A 23311-nucleotide genomic window follows, 5' to 3' on the forward strand; every position below is an offset into this window, starting at 1 on the left:
TGCTTATGTTACAACTGCAGTATGGGTTTAAATGAATCCCAGACTACATGTTTTACATTATTTTTGGCACACGTTGGATGTCACAATTGACAATATACCATTGATAAAATGCATTTATTCAAAGTTATCAATTGCCCTTAATCGGCACTTATTGGCTGTTGACACGCAGATGAACTGACTTTAGCTTAGCCATTCTCCCTGAGGGGGACACTTGGCTGCAAGCCCTCTCCTTCTGAGATCTCTCCCTGTCTTCCCGGTCTGGTTGACCTCTCTGGTGTGTTTCTGTTGGCTGGGTATTTTATCTGAGCCGAGGAACAGATAAAGAAAAAGGCGTCAATAAAGTACCACAAAGTTTGTAAGACAAAAGCAGCACAAAATCTGTTTCAGTTTTTCTATTTCAATGTTTATGTTTTTTTTTTCTTTCCTAAATACCGAAACACTTAAAGTACCACAATATTGTACAGTACATTGTAGACTTTTTTTGGATATAATCTTGAGGGTCTTGCATGGTTAAATAGCCTAGTTCATTAGTTGAAGCCAAATAGATTGGGGCTGATAAAAAGCCTTCAGATGGTTCATGCAAATGATAGAGTTGGTAAATAGCAAAGTTAATGGGAAATCAAACGGAAATGGAAATGAAACTTCCTACTTTCAAACTGTTTCGTATTTTATTAATGTATTTGGCCTCTCTCTATTGGTGGTTTAATATCATTACTATAGCCTACATCTTTTTAAAGTCTTATCAATTATGTTTTATTATTCAATTACCAAGGGCCAATTTTATACTAGCCTATTATGTTCCATAAATAGGCTACCCAATGTAATGTGAACAGTTTTTCTATGCTGTAATGCTACCTTAGCTCATGGTTTTCTGTGTAGTAGTTCTAGGCCTACACATAATGTAGTAATATGAAACATATTGGCACAAAACCGACGCAATTTATGTCTTGAAACTACATTTTTGACACAGGGCCATATTCAATAGCCTACAGGGTTTTAAGATTAGTTGATAAAGGAGCTTCTATTAAAAAAAAAAAATCGCATTTCAATCAATATTCCGAAACACATTTTGAAATAAATAAACGTTTTTAGAAACCAGCTGACACACAGCATGGAGCTTTGGGGCTCTGGGGACACCTAAAAATTGTAATCCAGTTTTGCCAATCACACATCAATACATTAATTGCTTAAATGTATTATAGTTGGTTCATTTTTTTAATGTATAAGATGTTTTATTAATTACCTTTTTATTTTTTTAATAAATATCAATTAACAAACTTCGACTAGCTATAGCCTTGTCATTTGGAAGCACCCCTAGGTGCTCCAGTCCACACTCCACAGTAACCGAGATTTGCTGCGTCCACGTACAATAACCTGTAGGACAAAACTTCCTTCCATTGACTTCCAATAAAGAAAAATATTACAGTCGCATTTAATTTGCAACGTTAGCCGAACTTACCATCCTAACGGTTAAAACGGTCTATGGGTTAAACACAAACAACCCAACTCCAATTTGACAAAGTCCGTCTTTATGTAGACTAGCGTTTGTCTCGAAAGCACAAACTAGACAGAAAATTCCCTGATGTCGGACCGTCCCATCAGCACTTGAATGCACACTACACAGGCAGCGAAGAAATGAAAGTCGGTTAAAAAGTTAAACTACCATATTCTTCGAATAAACGTCATGATCAGCTTTTTAAAAGTGAAAGTCGCATTCGAACGTTTGGTTTAACGTTTAGGCAAAACAACTGTTCAACGGTTAAAATAAAAACAGTGTTTCGTCACGTGACGAAAGGTTAAACATTTTGCGGGAATCAACATGGCGAACGAGATGACATCCACAACACCGGACGCGGTGCAATGTCCCGTTTGTTTTAAAGACTTCGAGCCTGCCACAATTAACGGGCACCTCGACGTTTGTCTGCTAGACAGCGTTACCGACAGCAGTCCGCCAGCAGCAGACGAAAGCGAACCTCCTTTAAAGAAAGCTCGCGTCCGTGTGGAGACTGGGCCACCCAGCCCCAGTGGCAACAACACTGGCCAGCTCCCCCTCCACGGCTGGTGCACCGTCAGCTGCGGCGGTGTTTTCTCTGTTTCAGACCAACAAGAGCAAAGTTTCAGTTCATGGTGAACGGAACGGGCTACTTTCAAGTACACAGTCTCCTGTCAACAAGGGAGTTAAACGTAATTTGCTGGGTGAGGCAGAACCAGAACCAGGACCAAGTACAGATAACGTGAAGAGCCAGACCTCTGGATTAAATGGACAGAATTCGAAGACATCCACTGGTTTATCACCACGGACACTGCTAACGATAAACAAGCCTCTGGCGGAGACCCTGAGACCAAACACACTGGAGGAATACTTTGGTCAAAACAAAGTTGTGGGCCAGCAAACTCTCCTCCGGACACTTCTGGACTCCCAGGAAGTACCATCTCTGCTCCTCTGGGGACCCCCGGGATGCGGAAAGGTGGGGTGGAGACGACTAAAGATGAAGCATCCATGATGCATCATCACCTAATGTTACCCTTATCTAATGTCCCCCATTGGTTTTATATGTAATGCTTGATTGTAGTTTTCTCTCAAGCTTTAAAAAAGTGACCTTGTTTCTACTTATTTTTACAAAAATCAATAATCTATGAATATGCGATTTTCATTTCAACTTCTACACACAATGTATTTTAAACTTAGTGCACTTTCTACATCACACTTGTATGTTAGACAACGATTGGTCCTCAAACTGTGATGATGCAAATCATACTTGTATGTACAGGTCTTAAAGGTCCTATGGTGCTCTTTGGATGCTTTATATGGAATTACAGCCATTAGAGCCAGTCCCACAATGAGCTTTCCTTAGTATGTGCCACTTCTGAGTTTGTAGCTTTTGAGGAGGAGAAAGGGGGGCAAGGTGGAGGCTGGGGGTGTGGCTTTGACCAACTGCCACTTTGCTGGTTTGAAAGCCATGATGTCTCTCTCTCTCTCTCTCTCTCATGGTTGGGCAAAGCACGCAAAGGGGAGGTAACCTTGCTTATTATGACCTCACAAGGGGCAATATTCCAGATCATCCCATCTGAGCTTTCATTTTCTCAAAGACAGAGCAGGATACCCAGGCCTCGGTTTACACCTATCGCCATTTCTAGCCACTGGGGGACAATAGGCAGGCTGGGGGCACGCATAGTAATGTTAAAAAACCTCATAAAGTGAAATTTTCATGCCATGGGACCTTTTAAAGGTAATTACATTGGTCAATAATTCAAATTGCTGTCAGTTTTTTTTCAGTCAACTAATCACTTCAGCAACTAGCAGTTCCTATTAGCAGTACTCAGGTTACAGGCTCCAGTTTGTGCCAATGCTAGTAGCATAGAGTTGTATTCCTCTTCCCTCTCTTGCACTTGATAAAGAGGGAGTTGAAACTTTTACAGCACGTTGAAAGAGTAAGTAATTTATTTTCTGGCTGCCAGGTTGTTATATGCAACTGTTCTTTGTCTGAGCTGAATACAGCATGTTAATGAGTTCTTAGGCATGCCAAGCTACTGGCGTGGATTGTCGTACACCAGTTTGCCATACTTAGACTTTGTCGACATGATTTAGGAACACTTTATCTCCCTCTGTCAGTAGTCTCACTGAGCTGATATTTCATAATTAAGACCTTTTAAAAGGTTATTTTTGGAGCTTGTTTTTATGAGGCCCTCAAAGGTGCAAATATAAGACCTGGAAAATTAAATGGATGGCTCAAAAACTGGAGATTGAAGATGCCAAATAGGTGCTAATAATTTATCCCATTTAGATTCCAAAAGGCATTGCTCTGTGTTTTAATTACATTTTGTTTTTGTATGTGTTGTTGTCTTTCAGACCACTCTGGCTCACATAATTGCCAGCGCCAGTAAAAAGAAGGGAACGGCTCGTTTTGTCACTCTGTCTGCCACCAGCGCGTCCACCAATGACGTCCGAGAGGTGATCAAGCAGGCGCAGAATGAGCTCCGACTGTGCAAGAGGAAGACCATCATGTTCATTGATGAAATTCACCGCTTCAACAAATCCCAACAGGTGGAATATTAAGCCAAATGAATGAATTAAGAAAGATGTGCTCTGATCAGTGTTTGTATTGTAGGCTGCAACTCCAAAATCCCACCACTGATAGTATTTTTCATGGACCTTTGGATCAGATAGTTGTATTCCCTTTTTTTTTAAAGATGATTGACACCACTCTCATGTCTGGCAGTTAAATATGAAGCTACAACCGGGAGATGGTTAGCTTAGCTTAGCATAAACACTGGAAGCAAGGTGAAAGGCTAGACTGGCTCTGTCCAAAAATAAAAATATTGTCCACAGCACTTTTGTTTCTAAAACTGAATGTGTGTACAGATAATTCATTGTTTTTATTTAATTTTAGGACTTAAATCACGAGTCGCACAAATACATTTTCTGTTGTAACATTCTAACACATTCACAACATTTTAAATAGGTAAGGTTTAAGCTTTAGCCACTTTTTTCAGTAAAATTACCAGCAGGTAGTATCTTATTTAGAGTTGTACTGCTTTCTATTCCTTAAAAACGGTTGACTGTAGAAAACACTATTTAGACTTTGTGTAGCCTTGTGCTATGTGACGGTAAATCAGTTAGCCAGGAGGCTTGGTCAATAGTAGTGAAATATATACCGGTACTTACTCTTGATATCTTGTCATTTCAGAGGTGGTCATTGTTGTTTTTTCCTCCCATGTTTGATTTGCTCTCTTATTTTTCCCCACTCTGTTTGTGTAACTGTAGGACACTTTTCTTCCTCACGTGGAGTGTGGGACGGTGACTCTGATCGGGGCAACCACAGAAAATCCGTCCTTCCAGGTGAATGCTGCCCTGCTGAGCAGATGCAGGGTGCTGGTTCTGGAGAAGCTCTCTGTAGAGGCGATGGGCTTGATCCTGGACAGGGCCGTGGCCACACTGGGGATCAAAGTCCTGGGACGAGATCCAGCCAGTCCCAAAGATCAAGACCAATCGGATGGTCTTGAGTAAGTGAACCCCTGGCGAGAAAGCTCTTAGTGTCACACATCAGGGACAGGTGTCATCACCAGACAACTCAAAATCCTTTGATGGAGTGAAAGGCCTGTTGTAAGATAATATATGGGAGGAGTGTGCTAGTAGTTGTTGGAGCAACAGCAATCCCCTCAGCTCTGGTCTGATATGTTGACAGAAAAGAATTGGCTGTTGTAGTTGTAGACAGTAAGACAGCTCTTAACTGCTGGCTGCAGTTGGTACGTGATGATTTGAAAATCCAGAGATATGATCAAATATTTTTGTCAGATTTTTGTTTGTTTTGGATGCACTGAAATCTAGGCATGTAACATGTTGCGAGATGAAACGGTTAGCCAGCTAATTTAGGGTTTAAACCAGAATGAAGCTGGCTCACTTTTATCCGGTATTAATCACCATAGTAACCTGTACTACACAGCTTAGAACACAATTACAAAATACACTCAGTCCCCAGTTTATTACTGTAGTACACCTACCTAAACTGAAGTTAATACAACATACAATAAAACTGTCCTGCAATACAACCTACCTTCATGAAAGTTATAATGTTCAGTTTCTGTTGCGTGTGTTTTAGAGAGGTGCTTATTCAACTTCATGATCATTTTGACAGCTGTAGCTTGTGTCGGTACTGTTGAATTGTATTGTGTTATACTAACTGTTATCATTTTGTCCACCCTGTTTATCAATCCGGGTCAGGTAAATAACAGAAACACCTCATTTTATAACCCAACAGAGACAATGGCAACTGAGTGTATATTGTTTTTAATCTAGTTTTCAATTTTATAACTCTGTTATACTCAGAATTTCTGGGTAGACACCAATACTGTATGTTTCAAGTCTAATGTACCTTTTTCCTACACACTAATAGTGGGTTTTTTTTGTTTCTGTGATTGGAGAAATGCTTTTGTTAGGCAGTCATCAGAGCAGACTGAAAATTGTTGAAGTGCTAGTATTTAGGAATGCACCAGGGATATGGATGACGTCTCTTGTGCATACCTGACGAGAGCTGCCCATGGGTCAAATTTTGTCACCATTTGAGGCACTTGGATTTCTGAGGAGCTAAAAACCGTGGCGCCCTCTAGAGGACTCATCTGTAAACGACAGTTTGAAATAAGGATGATAAGATGTCCCCTGCAAGCATATCTAGTGTAAATGTTTTTTCTTGGTGGATTCCTTGTAAAAAAAAAAACGTTGTCTGAGTAAGCATCCTTGAATTAATATGACAATTCTGCAGTGACCTTATTGTCAGACTAGTTAAATAGTAGAAATTCTCTTAACATTAATGTTTGGGATAAAGTATATGTTATCATTTGTATGTGCTTCCTTACAAAAAAACTGAGTATATTTTAAAGTATTGACACCACCAGTACAGTACATCTGATATACATTATGTTCTCCTAGGCCAAAGATTTTCATTGAACAAAAAGCTCTGGACACCATCGCCTACCTTTGTGATGGCGACGCGAGAGCAGGACTCAATAGTTTGCAGCTGGCTGTTCAGGCGCAGGTGAGCTCGGCCCGGCCCAACGCATCAGGAAAAGGTTCTCAGGAAATACTGGTGAAGGAAGACCACGTCAAGGAAGGTCTTCAGAGGTCCCATATTCTCTATGACAAAGCTGGTAAGCCAAGATGTACTTGTTTTGTCAATTTTACAGTTGTTACCAACCAAAGGTAACCTCTGGAAACCCAAATGATTTGAGAAGTGGTTTGTGCAACTTTAGGGCACCATAGATTTACCATAGTAAGTTGTAAAATGTGTGCTTCCATGCAGTTATTCTGTAAGTATAACCAACAATGGCTAAAACTGTGAAACACTATCAGAAAAAGATATTGCTTTTTTTTTTTCAAATTTGGTATTGTTAAAAAAAAATTATTAGCAGATAGTAAGTTCAAATGTTTTTAGTTTTTTTTCCCTTTTCATATTGAAATCTATCGCTAAATACCTAATTTACTCTAATGAAAAATTGAAATTTAGGAAAGCCTGTTTCAAAATCCACTTTTCAGTTTTTTTATGTAAAAAATGTATAATGACAGACTGGAGCTATCCTTGTTCACAGTACTCCTGAATGTATTAAATGAATCTGTAATTTGGAAAACGTGTTTGAGATTAGAGAACATCTGTCTAATTTTGAAACACTAACTCAGCCCATTTTAAAAGGATTCATGCAATAGTAGGCCTGGGACAACGATGGCTTTAACAGAATCAAGAAGTCTGTTTAAGGATTATGAAAGAGGTTGTGTCACACAGTTCATAAAAGTATTTCTGCACATTAACACACTGCTACATACTTTTACAAATCCAAATATGTCAATCTTCTCAGCAACACCTGCCATTAATACCTTCACTTTAAATTACATTGAAATACCTTGATGTTTTGAACTTTACTGCCCTATCATATTACTTTCACTATCCTGTCACAGGGTTTCAGATGAAATGTGTTTAATGATAAGAGATAAAAAGAAACCTCCACAATGCCTGCAAACCTGGGGGTGTTTATAGCAGTGCTCCCGGTTGCTTAGGAGTGCCATGTATTACACAGTACACACATTTAAATAGAGCCCCAGTGTCCTTACAAAATGATACATAAAACTATGACTGCATAAAATTGGTACGCTGTACATTCATAAAACTAGAATGTACTATGATTTGTCTTTTTCTTAACTGTGATAGCTAACTAATGTATGAAAACAATGTGTATTTAAGGTTTTTTATCCTAGTTAGAATAGTTATACTGTAGTTTCAGCCACCGCAATCATTTACACTTCCCCACGCTGCTCCCACTCACTGTTTCATCCTCTGTCCATTAACACTGTCCTGTTGCATAACAGATCAGCTGTCCCAAAAGACTGAGATGTTCTGTTCCCTGCTGTACAGGGTGATGAAACTGTTCCTCAGCTTAACAAATGACCTTAATGGAGACAGTATTCTTCCTCTCATTATGGCTTTATATGGTCTGATGAGTCTTAGTGTTGCATGTTTCTTCAGACCATTGAGAATGTTTGGAAAATGGTTGATGAAATGCCACATGAAGAATGATGGGTCTTCTTTTCATGTGTTTGCGTGTGCTACTCTAAGGTGAAGAGCATTATAACTGTATCTCAGCGCTGCATAAGTCTATGAGAGGCTCTGATGAGAATGCGTCTCTCTACTGGCTGGGCCGCATGCTAGAGGGCGGTGAGGATCCTCTCTATTGGCTCGCAGGTTGGTCCGCTTTGCCAGCGAGGATGTCGGTAGGTGAAGTGATTCATTATATCATCTCTGCATTTATTCATCTACTGTGTTATGATCATTTAGTAAGCAGCTGCCAACTTCTAAAAATGAGACCACAGCACTTTGGGTTTTATATAAGGTTTAGATGATATTTTACTGATCATGTTGTAACTTGGCATGGTTGTGCAACATCATTAAAATGGTTGCTCTATATGAGATACAATAAAGACTGTCTGTCTCTTTCTGATGTCCCAGCTCATAACCAGCTAAATTCTTTACTACTTTTAAATCTTATTAGGTTATAGTTACTATTTTAACTTTCATTTTTTCTGTTTTTATCAATTGATTTCTCATTCATTCACTTGTTCTGTCAGACAGCAGTTACGTGTATATTTATGTAGTTTTATTCTGCGTAATGTAATGTTTTTTTTATTATGCTTTTATTGTACTAGTTGCTACAGTTTCTTATTAACAGTGAAAGCACTTTTTAACATTGTTTGGAAAAGTAAAACATAAATAGAAAGTTACTCGTAGGAGTTGTAGTATAGTGATTACTTGTACAGCACTTTCTCACACACAACAGTACCAAATGTTGTGTGAGAAGCTAAACACTTTTTTAAATAGCCTGACTGGCAAAGTGCCTATTAAAATGTCCCTTACCATTATATGGGAACACTGGATCGAAATAGCTTGTACTATTTTATTGCAAGAGAGAAAATACTTACTCCACTGAATGCTCAAAGAGAAATGAGAGAGAAGATTTTTAGCCAGAAAATGTATCATGTATCTTTTGTCTCATGTCTCAGGTATGGCAGACCCCGCCGCTCTTCCTCAAGCTGTGTCAGCCTTCCAAGCCTGCCACTTCATCGGGATGCCTGAATGTGAGGTAGGCTTACCTGACCAATCAATGATGGTTTGGAGTCATATAAACCTGGTTTTCAGTCAGTCTTACAATAGCTGCTACATACAGCTTACATCCCACTGTCTTTACCTCTGTTGCTGGTCAACAGGTGATCCTGGCTCAGTGTGTTGTGTATCTGGCACGAGCACCCAAATCTGTGGATATCTACAAGGCTTATGCTAATGTGAAGGCATGTTTGAGAAATCACAAAGGCCCTCTGCCCTCTGTCCCCCTGCACCTTCGCAACGCCCCCACCAGGCTGATGAAAACACTGGGCTACGCTAAAGGCTACAAATACAACCCAGCCTTCAGCGGCACCGTAGAGCAGGAGTACTTACCTGATGAGCTGCAGGGAATCAACTTCTTTACCTGGACACCTTCCGACCCATGAGGATCTGTTGCAATACTGTAACAGGTTAGAAACCAAGGCTGCTGAATGGTTGAATCAGTTGTTAGGATATGATCTAAGTTTTATGTTGCTACTGATCCAAATTGAAAGTTACCGTTAGGACTTTTACATGTCTTTTCATTAATTGATTGTTCGCTGTAAACCGTCAGTACTATCATTTTACATTCAAATGTATCTCCAATTTAACTTTAGTCAGCTGTTTTCAAACACATAAAGGATACACTAACCATTTACAGTACTTCAAGATACAGTATGTTAAAAAATAAAAGTCCTAATCTGTTGAAATGAATAACAAAGTACAGTCTTTGTATTTCTTTAAATGATAATCCAATGTTTAAAATGGTTAGTTGGTTTACCTTTATCCTGCCCTTTTAGCGTTGTCCAGTATTGTTTTGCTTCTTTATGTCATAAATGTTATATTTTTATAATCTGTAAATATTTTGATAAAAACAAGTCAAATATAATAATAAAATGTCATTTTAGAGTTTATTGTCTAGTCGCTGCTTTGGTTATGAAAACCAGTTTTGGGCCATGGTCCAAAGATTAGGTTTGTACATTTCACAAAAAGCATATATTTGTTACATGGTTGCTTAATTCAATTTACTGTATTTGGCTTCCCTCACCTCACAGATCCAGGGGAGGAAAGTGGCCACACAGGAAGTACTGTGGGCTTCCAAGGGATATTACAGCTTAGGGTGTAACAATTACCACTGTAACGGTAAACCAAGATAAAAATGTTGACAATTACCGTTTTTCATTTTAAATGTCATTATCACGGTGGATTACCAAGGTGTCAAAAACCATGTGTTTAATCCTTCCCATCCCAGCTTCATCCGAGTCTCCTGAAGATGCCGCGCAGGCGCACTGCGTAGCCCACAACCTGCCTTTCTTGAAGTTGGAATCATGGCGGAAGGAGGAGATAACAGCGCGCAGGACATTTATCAGCCCTCTAAGAGGACTAAGTCTGAAGAAGTATGGACATATTTTGGTTATTTTAAGAATGCCGAAGGACAGTTGATTTAAGATGGTTGTCCTGTCTGCAGAACGTGCAAGGAATAAGTTGCTGCTAAAGGCATTGAACACACTTAAAAAAAAATAGCGCAATATTACCGAAAACCATGATAATTTGGTCACTATAAACGTGAGGTTCAATTTTCATACCATCAAATCCCTATCCCTGTCCATTCACAAAACTAGTCACACTAGTCAAACCTTGCACATACCACTTCCCGCCTCTGCCCTCACAGTTCAGAAGGCCTCCAGATTCACCCTGGAAGATAACGGCAGACTAACAACTAAGCATGGAGTTGCATGGTTGTTCTTGACGTGGAATGCTGACGTGCTCTCCACCTGCACAGACCCAAGTCGCCTTTGCTGAGCCGCCTCACAGTCACTTTGACTACAGATATTGTGATCCGCCACAGGAAGTGGGGCCTGCTGTAGTGTCGTGATAATATATTTGTTTTACATAATAGTGGACAACTTCACCCCACATGAGCTGGGTGTTGGCAGACTTGGCGGCAGGTCTTACAGTAGAAACGACCCTAGGCTGTGACATAGCACGACTGGTTGTGGGCGAGAGTGGAACCATGCCGTGGCAGGCAAGTTGGCTGAACCTTGTCATTGACAACAGCACTTTTCTCCAGCTTAAGCAGGGCAATGTCATTCCTACATTATAGAAGAAATAACGAAGAAATACACATCAGTAATTTAATGTTGTTTGATGTATTTTTATTTAAACCATTTATTTAGTCAGCTGTTCTGAGTTTTTCAAGGGCATGTTTACTGTTTCTTAATAATCACCACAGATCTGGAGTGCTGGAGTGGTTATGTTGAGAAGGGAAAATAAATAACCTACCCACAAGACGAGACAACCAAGAATCACCTTGCATCCATGGAATCTGGATTGAAAATTAAAAGCTTGTTCATATGTTTAAAAATTGAAATCTAGTGCACTCATGCTCTAACCTCAAAATGTAACAAAATGTGATTATTAAGGGATTTGACAAATATTCACTATGTATGTCATGTAACCCTTAAAATCTGCTTTACTTGATTATTTATGGCTTTTCATCAAGGTATTGTGAAACATTTAAAATTAATGTGTAAATTAAAGGGAAAGTCGTGCACCACTTTTGATTTACTAAAATTGTTAATGAATATAGCTTTAAAAAGCATATGTGGGTATTTAAGGAACAGATAATCAATTTTACTATGTAAATTAGGATTAATTCATTAATATCGTTTTCAAATTAAAGAAGACTGAATATTATAAATTTACAGTAAGAGGATAGATTTATAATAATAATTTACATTTCTGCCAGAGGGTGTCGCTGGAGTCTAGTTCAGCGCGGTGCCCAGAAGAAGAAATTGTAGTTTAAAGATGGCGCTGCCCGGTGTTTTACTCGTGCGGCTCAGAGCGTTGTGTAATGTTGGCAAATGTGTTTATACGGGAGGCAAAACAGCGTCCAACTGGAGCAGCGAAGTGCGGTGGTATAGGGCAAAAGCACGAAGCTTTCAGGAACAAGGGACATCATATGAACAGACTCAACGAGGTGAGTGAAGAGTTAGCAGTTAGCCAGTTTAGCTAACAGGTGACAGCTCGCAGCAGCGCAAAACCTCAAGGACATCCATCGTGTAAAAACACAACATTCGTGCTGTTAATTTGAGGTCTTTTTCTTTCCAGTTTACCTGAGTTTAAGGTGCAAATAAAATATCGTTAACCTTGCAGTGCGTGTGACCTTTGTTTTTACCTTTTTAGATAACGTGAGCCCAAACCTCCTGAAGGAGTTTCCAGATCCTAAAGGTCTGTTAAATAACACCCTGTGCCGTTCACTGGGAGTCAACGACCTTTCCCAGCTCATCCAGTACACCTGCACGGAACATGCGGGTGTCAAGGTAAGAACAAAAGTCATAGAGATTGGGGGGGGGGGGATCATGTCAGGAGTGTGTCTAATGTATTGTAGTGGGTACACTGTAGGGCTGGGCGATTGGGAGAACATCAGATATCACTAATGTGCTTGACCAAATACCTCGATCTCGATATTGCGCCGATGTTCTGGGGTCGACAAATAGTGCTTTAACAAAATATCTTCACACTTAGATTTTAGATGAATAATCATCAGTAATGTGGACATAATATCTAAGTGGGGAAAAGGCAAATAATAGAGCAGCTGGAACAGTCTGGTAAGTTCAGAAAAGTGCATAATTTTACTGTAATGCAGCCTTTAAAACCAGGAAAAACCACCACTTATGTCATATCACAATATTACAATATCCAGAATCTAAGATGCTATCTAGTCTCATATCATAATAATATAATGATATATTGCCCAGCCCTAATATACTGTACAGTGTGTGTGTATGTATGTATGTATGTATGTATGTATATATATATATATATATATATATATATATATATATATATAAGACCAGAATCTGCCTTTGGGGAGATATCATAGTGGGGGGTCTGGGTGTCCTCCCCCAGGGAAGCTTTGAGCATCAACGACTTAATAGGACTTAATAGGCACCAATTTATGTAAAGAAAGTAAAACACAGATAACAATTCAAAATATATCAAACCAAAATGTAAAGTATGTTGTTGCATGTCATTGGGCATTTCCCGGAGCTTTCTTAGTGTTTCTTAGCTTATGTCTCACATAATAATGCTTATGTATTTTTAACTTGGTTATGTAGAAAGCCACTGTCACACTGCTGTGGCCTTGCAAGATTGAAGAGGAGGGGTTTGCCTCCAAGAAGATCGATGCAGAACGGTTTGCTGCTGCAGCTGCTTGTTTCAAGCTCAGAGTAAGCTACAATGACCTCAGACTGTGTAAAGTATAGACACACCTTTGCATTTAGTCCTACCAATCTGTAGTAACATTTGATTATCTGCCTGTCTGTCTGTCTGCCTGTTTCTGTGTAGGAAATGGGTGTCATTGGTCCAAATAATCAGCTCCCTGGGAAGAGAACTGGCAGGGTGACAGGAGGGTTACAATCCCACCTTCATGATAACGAAGAAGACCCATTGACAGAGAATGTCCTTGTGTCTAGAGCGAAACCAGATGAACAAAACCAATTGCTGCCTTCCAAAGAAGACCAGTCCAACATCTCTGAAGCTCTTTCCCTCTTTCCACAACCTAAATCTCTCCTCACTAGGGTCATCCAGGTGGCCACGTCGTCCAACCGAATCAGGGTTGGTAGCTCTTTACTCTTTTCACAATAAAAGCTAAGCTTGTGAGTCTTTAGTACTGTATTCTAAACTGTAGGGTTGGGACGATATGCTTTTTTTCCGATACGATTTTTTTCACGATAGATTGGTGCCGATTTGATTAGTATTGTGGTTTTCATTCATTGCGATTTGATAGTATTAAGTAGTGCGATTTTCTTTTCCTTCTTGAATAAAAACAAAAGTCAAAAACACTTCTAGAGAAAATGTATCATGAGACATTTCTAAAAACTAATTGTTTTCTAAGAAGAATGCACATCACATGTCAGTCAATCTAACAATTAATTTCATTTACAAATAATTACATAACATGGATTTGTTTTTGCATTTTCTTCCCTCCGTCAGAGAACCGATTTGATGTAGTCGCCGTCAGCGGTACTGTATAAACAGAAAATATTTAGGTGACTCATTGGTTAAAAAATAAGGATAAAGAAGGGAAAAGAATCAATTTTAAAAATTAAAAATTTTAAAAACAACCCCAATACCTACGATTTTTAAAAAAAGAAATTCACTATTCCTACTAAACTGTATGTCATCCATATATTTACAGGAGCTAACGCAGTTCAGAACAACAGGAGGAAAGCTAAAGAAGTGTGACCTGACTCTGCACTGGCCGAAAGAGATGACGTTCTCTGCCACAGCGAGCAATCGAGTGACCGCCGAGAAGAGAGCTGCAGCTCTTGCCTGCATGAAACTTAAGGTGAGGATAACTTTGTGAAAAGACTATTATATCGTTTTACCTATATGTTTGGAGCTGTGTTAAAACATGCATCACGTCACCTGGTCCAGGAGCTGGAGCTGCTGGATAAAGACAACAACCCGCTCAGCCATGCTAAATACCACCAAGAGAAGGTGAGGGAGGCTGGAGAGCGAGAGAGACGCCCTCTCCCCCTGGAAGTTCCGGAATACCTGAAGGAACACATGAGAGACTACCGCACAGGTAAGTCTAGTCTCATATATGGACGATAGAAGACATTTTCTCATCATGTGTTTAAGTGCACTACATGGCCAAAGGTTTGTGGACACATATAATCTGTTGACGTCTCAGGAAAGTTAATACAGCAACAATTTTTTGGGGATGTCCAGTCTGTTGCTAGTCAAACCTGTTACATTCAGTTCAGTTCAATGTTATGTCAAAACAAACACCTCATCTTTATAACAGTACCCGGTGGCAACAGAAGTACAGAAGCTTTGGGAGGAGGAAGAAGCGAGAGGACAGCAGACAGTGAACCAGGAGGATGAAGAGGAGAACTTGACAGATGCCATCACAGGCAGGCCGTACAGACCTTTGTCTGAACATGACGCCCAGCAGCTCAGCACCCACCTGCAGGAGAAATGGGAGATGGCGAATCCTGGGCTGAGTGTGGAGCTCCCAGTCGATGCCCATCGTCAGCGCGTGATCTCGGCAGTGCAGTCTTCCAGGGTGGTTGTGATCGCTGGTGAAACGGGATGTGGGAAAACGACACGGATCCCCCGCTTCCTGCTGGAGGAGTCCGTGAGAGGTGGTGAGGGGGCTGAGTGCAACATCGTGGTCACCCAGCCTCGTCGGATCAGCGCTGTGTCCGTGGCCCATCGTGTTGCTCTTGAAATGGGTCCAGCTCTAAAAAACTGTGTGGGATATCAGGTAGATACAAGTTTAGGTTATACATATGTTTGTTATTTAGTGCATGTTTGTATTTTGTCTATAACGAGCAACAATGAGCTATACCCCTTAGAGGGAGCACCTCATGGTAGAGAGAGAGTGAGTGTGTTTGTGTGTGTGGTAGGGCTGCACTATATGAGGAAAATATGCAATTGTGATTATTTTGAGTCATATTGCACTTGCAATATGATTTACGATATTTTGTAGGAAACGATCATGTTTGTATCATTATTCCCATTTTCATTGACTAATATTCAATCTTAAAATATTAAAATGATTATAGTGTAATTTTTGCGAGGATCTGTACCAAACAAAGATGTTCTCTGCAGCACCTAAATACTCAGAATACATTCAGAATGGTTTGACACAAATTTTGCCTTCTAAAAAAATATTGTACCCCTCTGTGATTGGGCTATTGCACTACTCCATATTGTTATTTGGATAAAATTGCGATTAATTGTGCAGCCTTAGTGTGTGTATATAGGATTATGTGTTAATAAATATTCATCAATCTTGAGCATGAACTTCTGTATCCTAACAATTGTGCAAAGACTGGACCCACAGAATATCCACAGCTAATAGGTCGCAACCGATCAGAACGCAAATTTTGATTTCTCGTTTTGGTTCCACTTAATGTGTCAACTGAAATATTTTACCTCTCTCACTCTGAAGTGGATGTAAAAATATCACACTTTCTCTGTACTCTATCGATAGCTAGCTGCTGGAAATGTGGGCTAATTTTAGGAATTGGAATTGTTTTAAAAGTACCGGTTCGGAATCATAAAAATCCAAACAATACCTAAGCCTAGTCCTTATTGCGTATACTTTCAAAAACTGTTTCCAACAATTCCATCTATTCTATGCTGATTTGTGTAGTAGTGGCGTAAAAGGAGAAATTGCAGAAATAGAAAAACCCTTAACCCAGATGAATGGTACCTTGTCCACCATTTGGATTCCAGGCTGGTGGCACCATCAAATAATTCAAGATGCATAACAAAAATGTGACTAGTAGAGCTTGTTCCTTCCTGTGTTGTGCTATTGTTATTATGTTTATTCACATTAGTGGATAAATCTGAATATTTGTTATGTTTTTTGTACAGGAAGTATGTAATTCTTTTCTGTGCTTAGGTGAGACTTGAGAGCCGACCACCAGAGCAGAGCGGAGGAGCCTTACTCTTCCTCACAGTGGGTGTTCTGCTGAGGAAGCTGCAGTCGAACCCGTCCCTGAAGGGAATCAGCCATGTGGTGGTGGATGAGGTTCACGAGAGGGACATCAACACAGACCTGCTGCTGGCTCTGCTGCGCTCCAGCTTAAAGGAGAACCCTGACCTACGAGTGGTGCTTATGAGCGCTACTGGGGACAAGCAGAGGCTGTCCCACTACTTTGGGGGCTGCCCAATTGTTAAAGTGCCTGGATTCATGCACCCTGTGAAGGACAGATACCTGGAGGATGTGCTGAGAGAGATGGGACGACCACTGCCAGCCCAAAAGAGAGTGGAGACAGACAAGCAGGTGAGACTGGAGTCTGTAATGTGTTCTCACTTTATTGTGTCTTGTACATATGTTTGTTTTCTCTTATCCTGTGTCTAATGACTTTACATTTTATCTTGTTTAAGGGAGGAAGAGACGATGTTGCACCAGATATAGATTTAATAGCTGATGTAATCGAGCACATTGACCAATGCAGAGAGCCAGGTAACTAACTAACTGACTAACTCTCCATACTCTCACCCATGTTTTTATAGTGGTGTTTGGGATGATGTCTTTGTAAAATATTCTTTGCCCTCATGCTTTAGGTGCAGTGTTGTGTTTCCTCCCTGGATGGCAGGACATCAGGGCTGTTCAAGAGAAACTGGAAGGGAGGCGCCACTTTTCCTCAGGCTCACAGATGATCGTACCATGTAAGGGAGTACAGACAGATTAAGAAAAGACTGGTCATTTGTCTTCCAAATGTAGAGATTGGATTTTACTATTCATTGTCCTATTATTTTTTTTTTCTTTTTTTTTTTTTAGTGCACTCTAGTTTATCAGTAGCAGACCAGCAGGCTGTGTTCCAGCGCCCCCAAGTGGGCCAGAGGAAGATTGTCCTCACAACCAACATTGCTGAGACCTCCATCACCATAGATGACATCGTCCATGTGGTGGATGCAGGAACTCACAAAGAACAAAATTATGACCCACGGACTAAGGTCTGTTTCATCATAAGCCATTTTAGATCTTCAAATTCTAAGCTTGTGATTTGTTGTTGGAGAATAATCCAATCAGTTCCATTTTGGTTTTCTAGGTCTCCTGTTTGGACACAGTTTGGATATCTCATTCCAATGTCACTCAGAGAAAAGGGAGAGCAGGGCGGTGTCAGCCAGGACATTCCTACCACCTGTTCCCACGGAAGCAGCTGGAATCCATGACTCCCTTCCCCATCCCTGAGATCCTGCGCACCCCGTTGGAAAGTTTAGTAGTGCAAGCCAAAATCCACAGTCCTAACTGCAAGGTATTATGGAAGGGGGGGACAGTGACTTTGGTGTTTGTTTTTTAACCTGCTATTTAATGTATTTCTGATATAAAGTATGTGATGTCAATTTTCCAATCATCATTTTGTGTGTGTGTGTGTCTGTGTGTAGGCTGTAGATTTCTTATCACAAGTGTTGGACAGTCCAGAGCAAAAATCTGTAAGAGATGCTGTCCAAAATCTACAAGACATTGGTGAGTGATGCTCAGGCCTTTGAGTCATCTTGTGTGTCTTAAAGCGTAACTCTCGCCAAAATGCAACTGTTAGAATAATTTTCATTTACACTTTTGTGTCTTATTCTCATTAATAAACTGTTTGCATTAGTGTTTTTAAAAATAACGATTTTGATGCTATCATAGAAGTGCCCCTACACTCCCATTCAAAAGGCCATCTGACCAAAAAACAAGATACGATAAATCTTGAAAGTGGTGCTTCCGTCCGAAATATGCTTTTAAACAAAAGTTTGACTTGGGTACATTCACAAAAAGACCCTAGGTTGCATTTTGGGCTTTAACTTTTCAATAATTGAGTATTGAGATTCTGTATATTTATGTATGAATTTTATGTTTGCATGTGCTGTTTAATTTATCTATCTCCTTTGACCTCGGAGGGTTTTAATTTACAACTGTGCAACTCTTGATTATCAAAAAAATGTTTTGTAATGCTCTTACTAAGGGTTACAAATGTGAAAAATACATCTAGTCTATGTCTTTGTTTATATGTCTTTGTTTCCTTATTAATATCTTGGTTTCTTCATTTGATTTTCCTTTGATGTGGGTAGATATAATTGATAAGAACATAGGACAGACTTTTTCAGTCACTATTCAAGAGTTTACACTGTGATATTTACAATTGTTTTATGATAACTGAATAAACAACTTCTACTTTCTTAAAAAAAACGAGTGTCAATTTTTTACTTTTGTAGGAGTTCTGGACAAGACAGAAACCCTGACACCTTTAGGAGAGCGTGTTGCCTGCATGTCGTGTGACCCTCGTCTGGGCAAAGTGCTGGTCCTCAGTGCCATGTTCAGATGTGTTCTGCCCATGCTGTCTGTAGCTGCCTGTCTGACCAGAGACCCTTTTTACAACAGCCTGCAGAACAGAGCTCTTGTTCACAAGGTGAGATGTTTAAACACCCACCTGTTGATCCACCTGGTTGTAAAATAACATACCTTACTTTGTACAGCAGCACAGAGTGTAATCACGTAGTAATTGGTTATCATTCGGTCGTCTGGGTTCTGATTGTCCAGGCTAAAAATGCTCTGAGCAGCTCCAGCTGCAGTGACTATTTGGCGTTCGTCAGAGCTGTGTCGGGCTGGAGGAGAGTTCAGCAGGAGGGGGACAGAGAAGACAGGGATGAATATCTGTACAAACACACATTGTCAAAGTTCAGCCTTCGATTCATCAATGGTTAGTTTGAAGTGTACAAACATGAATTTATACATTGCCTCAGTACATTGTTGTAATTTAAAAATCACTGCTTCTTTTATTCATTATGCTTCACATAACAATTTCTGTTGTGCCGTCGCACTGCAGGTCTCATTTCTCAGTTCAGCGAGAACCTGCATGAAGCAGAGCTGGTGTCTCGTGCCAATGAGTGCCAGCATCACACTTCTCTCTACAACGAGCACAGCAACCAAGATGAGCTGCTTAAAGCTGTGCTCCTGGCTGGACTCTATCCCAACCTCATTCAGGTACATAGCAAGAAAGGAGTCTGATTATAATCCTACTCTATACATTCTATTTCCTGCTTTGCTGCATCAAAGGGTGATGCTAGAATTGTGAGATCTAAATATTGGCCCTAACTGTTGTAGTGGAGTAACCTGGATGGCAGCCAAACTTAGCCCCGCCTACAACATTTGAGATTGGGAAGTTTGTTCGTATTCTGACTAGAATCTGAGTATGATGACGTCAGGCTAGATTGTCTCCAATTTTCTTGTGGTGACGTTTCTAAGTTGTAAATACAATTCTATTATATTCAAGTTAGATCCAGCTTTTGTCATGGTCGTCTTTCTAAAGGCTACTTGCTCCTGTTTGGGTCAAAGCCAACTTTAAATGTTCCAGCATCACATGGATGAAAACATTTATACAACACTAACTTTTCTCTTAGGTGAAGAAAGGTGTTGTGACCAAAGGAGGGCGCTTTCGCCCCAACAAAACGTGTTTCCGCACAGTCAGTGGGCCCGTACTGCTTCACCGCGCCTCAGTGAACAGGTTTGAACACACTCCAGAATTCAACTGCAGCAGGTTTTTACTTTCATGGTGTGGATTTAAAATAAGTGTGCAACTTTGTGTTGTAGGGGAAAAGAAGATCTCCCTAGTCGCTGGTTGACCTTCTTTAGCGCAATCCAGTCCAACGGGAACGTTTTCATCCGAGACTCTTCTACAGTTCATCCACTCGCACTGTTGCTGCTCACAGACTGTGATCTCACAGAGACAGGTAGGACAGTTTCTAGAACACAGGCACTATATGTTTGTAGGTGCTGGGATTGGAGGGCAAAACAACCTCATAATTGGGACTGAAATGCAATTTCATCTATCCACCCATCCATCTTCATCCGGTATCGGGTCGCAAGGGTAGCAGCTCCAGCAGGGGACCCCAAACTTCTCTTTCCCGAGCCACATCAACCAGCTCCGACTGGGGGATCCTGAGGTGTTCCCAGGCCAGTTTGGAGATATAATCACTCCACCTAGTCCTGGGTCTTACCCAAGACCTCCTTCCAGCTGGACGTGCCTGGAACACCTCCCTAGGGAGGCGCCCAGGAGGCATCCTTACCAGATGCCCGAACCACCTCAACTGGCTCCTTTTGATGCGAAGGAGCAGCAGCTCTACTCCGAGTTCCTCTCTGATGACTGAGCTTCTCACCCTATCTCTAAGGGAGACGCCAGCCACCCTCCTGAGGAAACCCATTTCGGACCCTTGTACCCTGGATCTCGTTCTTTCGGTCATGACCCAGCCTTCATGGCCATAGGTGAGGGTAGGAATGAAAACTGACTGGTAAATAGAGAGCTTTGCCTTCTGGCTTAGCTCTCTTTTCCATCACAATGGTGCGATAAATTAAATGTAATACCGCACCCGCTGCTCCGATTCTCCCACCAATCTCACGCTCCATGGTCCCCTCATTTGCCCCAGACCCTAAGGTATTTAAACTCCTTCACTTGGGGTAAGGACTCATTCCATACCTGAAGAAAGCACTCCATCGATTTCCTGCTGAGAACCATGGCCTCAGATTTAGAGGTGCTGATCCTCATCCCAGCAGCTTCACACTCGGCTGCAAACCGATCCAGTGAGTGCTGAATGTCACAGACCGATGATGCCATCAGGACCACATCATCTGCAAAAAACAGCGATGAGATCCTGAGCACTGTCCCAGACTTCCACGCAATGTTGAAGAGGTGTGTCATCCAAGACAGCCCCTCCACACCCAGAGCTTTCAGCATTTCTGGACGGATCTCATCAATCCCTGGGGCTTTGCCACTGTGGAGTTGTTTGACTACATCAGCGACTTCCACCAAGGAAATTGACAACAATCCCCCATCGTCCTCCAGCTCTGTCTCTACCGCAGAGGACGTGTCAGCTGGATTTAGGAGTTCCTCAAAGTGCTCTTTTTACCGCTCTATTACCGCCTCAGTTGAGGTCAACAACTTCCCATCCTTACTGTACACAGCTTGGATGATTCCTCGGTTTTCCAGAAGCACCTTGGTGCCGACCGAAAGTCCTTCTACATGTCTTCTCCGAACTTCTCCCACACCCGCTGCTTTGCCTCTGTCATGGTAGAGGCCGCAGCCCTTTGGGCCCATTGGTATCTTGCAGCTGCCTCTGGAGTCCTCTGGGATAACATATCCCGAAAAGACTCCTTCTTCAATCGGACGGCTTCCCTGACGACCGGTGTCCACTAGGGTGCTCGTGGGTTACCGCCCCTTGAGTCACCTAAGACCACAGCTCCCCGCCACAGCTTCAGCAATGGAAACTTTGAACATTGTCCGCTCATGTTCAATGCCCCCAGCCTCCAAAGGGATGCACGAAAAGCTCCGCCGGATGTGTGAGTTTAAAGTCCGTTGGACAGGGGCCTCCTCCAGACGTTCCCAATTTACCCGCACTACCCGTTTGGGCTTACCGGGTCTGCCCGGAGTCTTCCCCCACCCCCTGACCTAACTCAATATAAATATAAAATCGATCAATGACCTTGGCCTAGGGTGCTCTGGTACCACGTACACTTATGAGCATCCCTATGTTGCAACATGGTGTGTGTTATGGACAATCCATGACTAGCACAGAAGTCCAACAACAGACAACCACTCTGGTTTAGATCAGGGAGGCTGTTCCTCCCAATCACGCCTCTCCAAATATCTCCATCATCACCCACGTGTGTGTTGAAGTCCCCAGCAGAACTATGGAGTCCCCTTTTGGAGCCCCGTGGGTTTGGTGTGTGTGTTGTATTTAAATAATACAAAAATACTACTCCAATTTACATCCTACTTTATCTAGCTAATAGGATAAAGAAAAACAAACAAATAAATCAAGTGTTAACATCAGTGTTATTTTCACTCTTTTTCCTCACTTCTGTACATAGAGGTGCAGCTCCTTTTTATAGCAAATATGATAACCCTCTTACTGTAGATTCCCAGACTTGCTGTAAATCTCTTGTCACAAATAACTCTCTGTCCTTTCTCCCATGTCCCAGTGAAAGGAGACCGAGTGGAAGTATCATTTTCTGGACGCTCTCTGGTGCGCTGTGAGTTGTCAGTTGGGACCTGGGAGCTGCTGTGGGAGCTGCGCACTTCCATTCAGACCATGCTGTACCGCAACCTCAACAATCCCAGAAACGCAATCACCAACTCCTCTCAAGACGGGAAGCTCATCTCCTTACTAGTAGAGCTGCTCAACAATACAGACTTAAACCCTTTTGCGGAGAATCACAACAGTGACAGTGAGGTAGATTGATGAAATCGAGCACTTTCTACACATGTATGTTGGATCTGCTGGCTGGTACAAAGGAACCAAAGAGAATGATGGTATGTCATTTGTATAATTTTTTGTTTTGTTTTTCAAGTTTGAGAACTTATGTTGGTAGGTGTTGATCTAATCAGGACTCTTGAAGAGCAGAAGTCCTCAGTGGACTGTTGTATGCTAGTTATTGAGGTAAATCAAGAAGTCCTTTGTGGTAATCCATTGGTTTGACTTTTGGACTGTGGTTTATTATAAAGGCTTTCTGAAAAGCAGAAGTTGAATTTAACTCAAAAGAATGATTAGCCCAAGGTAACTAAAACAGACTGCATGCAATAAATGATGTCATATTTATTGCAATAAATATTCACATGCCAACATGAAGAAAATGGGTCATATTTTTTAAATATATCTTTGAACTGCAGATGAATGAAAAA

At 41.1% G+C, this 23311-nt stretch overlaps 2 protein-coding genes across 2 annotated transcripts; both read left to right on the forward strand.

Moving 5' to 3' along the window:
- The first annotated feature begins 1606 nt into the window (after positions 1-1606).
- On the forward strand, positions 1607-9848 carry wrnip1 (WRN helicase interacting protein 1). The gene is given in 9 exon segments (XM_032531548.1): positions 1607-2037; positions 2039-2468; positions 3851-4045; positions 4766-5004; positions 6428-6645; positions 8103-8216; positions 8219-8257; positions 9044-9123; positions 9248-9848. Coding segments are annotated over 9 exon segments (1815 nt in total). The 5' UTR covers positions 1607-1819; the 3' UTR covers positions 9530-9848.
- A 1986-nt stretch (positions 9849-11834) lies between these two features.
- On the forward strand, positions 11835-23266 carry dhx30 (DEAH (Asp-Glu-Ala-His) box helicase 30). Its single transcript, XM_032531551.1, is given in 19 exon segments — positions 11835-12102; positions 12309-12445; positions 13244-13354; positions 13473-13742; positions 14326-14475; positions 14565-14707; positions 14928-15399; positions 16546-16929; positions 17034-17112; positions 17214-17318; positions 17431-17606; positions 17702-17908; positions 18039-18120; positions 18852-19045; positions 19177-19336; positions 19463-19620; positions 20037-20140; positions 20227-20366; positions 22612-23266. Coding segments are annotated over 19 exon segments (3504 nt in total). The 5' UTR covers positions 11835-11930; the 3' UTR covers positions 22872-23266.
- The last annotated feature ends 45 nt before the right edge of the window (positions 23267-23311 follow it).

The sequence above is a fragment of the Etheostoma spectabile genome, chromosome 12 (assembly GCF_008692095.1).
Source record: "Etheostoma spectabile isolate EspeVRDwgs_2016 chromosome 12, UIUC_Espe_1.0, whole genome shotgun sequence".
Lineage (NCBI taxonomy): Eukaryota > Metazoa > Chordata > Actinopteri > Perciformes > Percidae > Etheostoma > Etheostoma spectabile.